This window comes from Poecilia latipinna, unplaced genomic scaffold (genome assembly GCF_001443285.1).
Source record: "Poecilia latipinna isolate Pla-1442-1.1 unplaced genomic scaffold, P_latipinna-1.0 Scaffold418, whole genome shotgun sequence".
Classification (NCBI taxonomy): domain Eukaryota; kingdom Metazoa; phylum Chordata; class Actinopteri; order Cyprinodontiformes; family Poeciliidae; genus Poecilia; species Poecilia latipinna.
In genome coordinates this window covers 386,582-389,471 of record NW_015113034.1, presented here as the reverse complement: position 1 = coordinate 389,471, position 2,890 = coordinate 386,582, and the positions used below count along the sequence as shown (strand labels likewise).

The 2,890-nt window shown below is 45.8% G+C and overlaps 1 protein-coding gene across 1 annotated transcript in view; it reads right to left on the bottom strand.

Moving 5' to 3' along the window:
• crlf1b (cytokine receptor-like factor 1b) overlaps positions 1–2,890 on the bottom strand; it is a 26,513-nt gene that overhangs the window by 8,966 nt on the left and 14,657 nt on the right. The window contains exons 6-8 of the mRNA XM_015037747.1: positions 2,561–2,718; positions 1,983–2,151; positions 97–278 (exon numbers count right to left, since the gene is read on the bottom strand). Of these exons, the coding sequence (XP_014893233.1) occupies positions 97–278; positions 1,983–2,151; positions 2,561–2,718 (509 nt within the window). The remainder of the gene's footprint in view (positions 1–96; positions 279–1,982; positions 2,152–2,560; positions 2,719–2,890) is intronic.

Sequence of the window (2,890 nt, the reverse complement as noted above, 5' to 3'; positions counted from 1 at the left end):
GTTTTTAAAGAGAAAGGGGGGTTTTGCAAAGGGCATTTCCCAAAAAAAAAAAAAAAAAAAAAAAAAAAAAAAAAAGAGTGTGTGCTGCTTACCGACCTGGTTGCGTGTTTTGTGGGTTTTCTGCAGCCACACCCTCCACTGATCGTACAGTTTGATCGACATGCTGCTGCAGCCCGAGGCGTGCTTGCGGACCCAGCCGAAGAACTGCTTGAGTTCCCGCCGCAGGGTGGAGTTCTGCTCACCGGCTTTAGGATCACAGGAGCCTCTTTGTAGCAGCTCTGATGGGAGGAAAGAGGGAGAGGATGAGGAGGAAATGTCAGGAGCATCATGGTTAGAGTGTCTCGTACGCAGCTCGAGTATTCTCATTTTATCGCCTTGAAAGCAGAAAAGTAATCCACGGTTTTAAAGTGAGCTTACGGAGTTTTAAACAAAACCAACGTCTGGCTCAAACGCACGCTTGAGTCGATATTCTTTTCTACAGTCATCTTTTTCTGCAATTTTAGCTGGAAATCCTGTGAGCGACATGTCTCTACCAGCTGTGCACCTTCTGTATTTGTTGATTGTTCTTCGTGAAATACCTCAAACTCAGTAAGCATCTACATTTTTAGATCTCGCCACAGCTGGTCAATTAGAATAAGGTCTGGACTTGGACTGGGCCAATTTGACCAGGAAGGTTAATCCACCCCAGCCTGGTTTGCTCAGTTTATCATACTCCGTCTTCCCGTAAACCCTGATTGGCTTCTCTGCTCCTGTTGAAGGAAAGCAAACCCTCACCATGATGCTGTCACCACCATGTTGCAGCATGTAAAACAGAAAGAGAGGGCTGGAAAGTATTCTAAACTATTGCAGCGTAAGAAAAAAATTATGATTTTATCTGTTTAACCAAAAACTCTCAAATGAAACATGGTGGTGGCAGCATCATGGGAGAGACATAATGAGAGAACTGCATTAGCCTGATCCTAATGCAGTTCTGTATAGCCACTGACATACAGAAAATAAATAAAATAATCAAATCAAAACCAAAGTTCTGATCAAATCCATTGTAGAAATTTGCTGATAATCTACATCCAACGTGGAGTTTAATTTTTTGAATGCAAAAATAAAAACAAGACAAAAACCCTGTGTCTGCCTGCTGAGCTAGCAAACACACAACATATGATCCGAGACAACTCCGACGATTAACGTCAGCATTTTTTTATATATATTTTTAATATGAAGTGTGTCAGCATGAAGCACAAATAATCTGCTTAACTCAATGTATCTAATTAACAGTTTATGAATGAATGACTGCTATAAGTTCCTAATAGCAGAATTAAAATTAGAGTGGCTTAAAACAGAAACATTTCCCTCGACCTTAGCCGAAGAGGTGACATTCCATATTTGGGTTTCAGAAAGAGAATTTTGTCATCTGCCAAAATCAATCCTGTATGGCAAACGACAGAGCCCGATAACGACTTCCTCCCCCCCCCCTCCCTCCTGCCCCACTGGGAAGTAAATACCACCATAACTTATGTAGCTCATTATCTGCTCCGAAACCTGCTTCCACTCAAGCTTTATAGGCTCTGTGTGTGCCGCAGACTGACAGCCAGCTCCGTAACTGGATCAATCTTTGAAGCGGACGAGAGAACTTCACCAAATGCCCCCCCACCCCCTCCCAGCCCCTCCGGCTCTCTGCAGTTCCCTCTAATCCTCGGAGAGAGGAGAGATCTCTATCTAGCCAGCAAGCCGACTGATGTTTGGTTTCCTCCGGGTCACATGCGGTTCGGATCTTCCTGCGCAGGATGTTTAAGGGACACTGGTTCTCTGGCTTTAATTGCCGGCGAAAGGCTGATTATTAGAAAAGAACAAATGGTCCAAAATCGGGAAGAAGGACTGCAAACATTTGGACTCTCTGCGGTCCTGCCATTTGAGCATCAGAAGACATCACCACGGAGTTCCCATGAATTTCAGTGAATGTGGTGTGACGAAGTCCTCCTGCTTACCTCCGCTGGGTGTGGAGGCTGCAGCCGGGTGGCTCCAGTCACTCCAGATTCCAGGTTTCCTGGAGCCAAAGATCCCCACCGGGTTGCATCTCACCTGGACAAAGTAGACGGTCCCAGGCCTGAGGCCCGCCAGCCGGCATGACGTCAGGTTCCCGATGTTATCCACCGCCTGACGGAGGAAACGGCGTCACGGTTGAAGAAACGACAGGTCAACAGAAATGCTTCTCGCTGAAACATTCTTTAAAGACATACTTTCACTACAGAAGATGGTCGGATGCTTAATATCACAAGGACAATGAGGGTGAATCTAAAGTCCTCACATTTCTATGCAGACAAAACCCTGACTTTTCACTAACAGACCGCTCTATTTTAGAAACGTCGAGCATCCCCGTCTTGAAAACATCAAAGAACGCCTTCTGAAGGAATTACATCTTCAAAAAACAAAACAAAACAAAACAAAAAACCCTTCACTTCTGCTGACTGCGATCAAAGCCCCGCGGGTTCAAAAACGGCGGGGTTTAATTGAAAACGAAGACACGAACGGGAGACTCCATCAAGCTTGGTGTGAGGAGGATCACCTTCCAGTCAGCGCCGTCCTCCGTTCTGTAGCGGATCTGATATTTGGCCCGAAACAGGAAGTCCTTGAGCTCGGGCGGACTGGCCCAGCGGACCATCAGCTGGTCGTCGAGGCTGCCGACGCGACTCAGCCGGACGTTTGCAGGAGGGTCTGTTGTCACTGCAGGGCAAGAGCGTTGCAAGAGTTTCTACACAGCTCCCCTCACTGTGCACACTGACAGGACATGAGGGTGAAAACTGGACAGACGAAGGTAAAAAAAAAAAAAAAAAAAAAAAAAAAAAAAAAAAAACAGCAACAAAAAAAAAAAGAGGGGGACAACGAGCAACACACA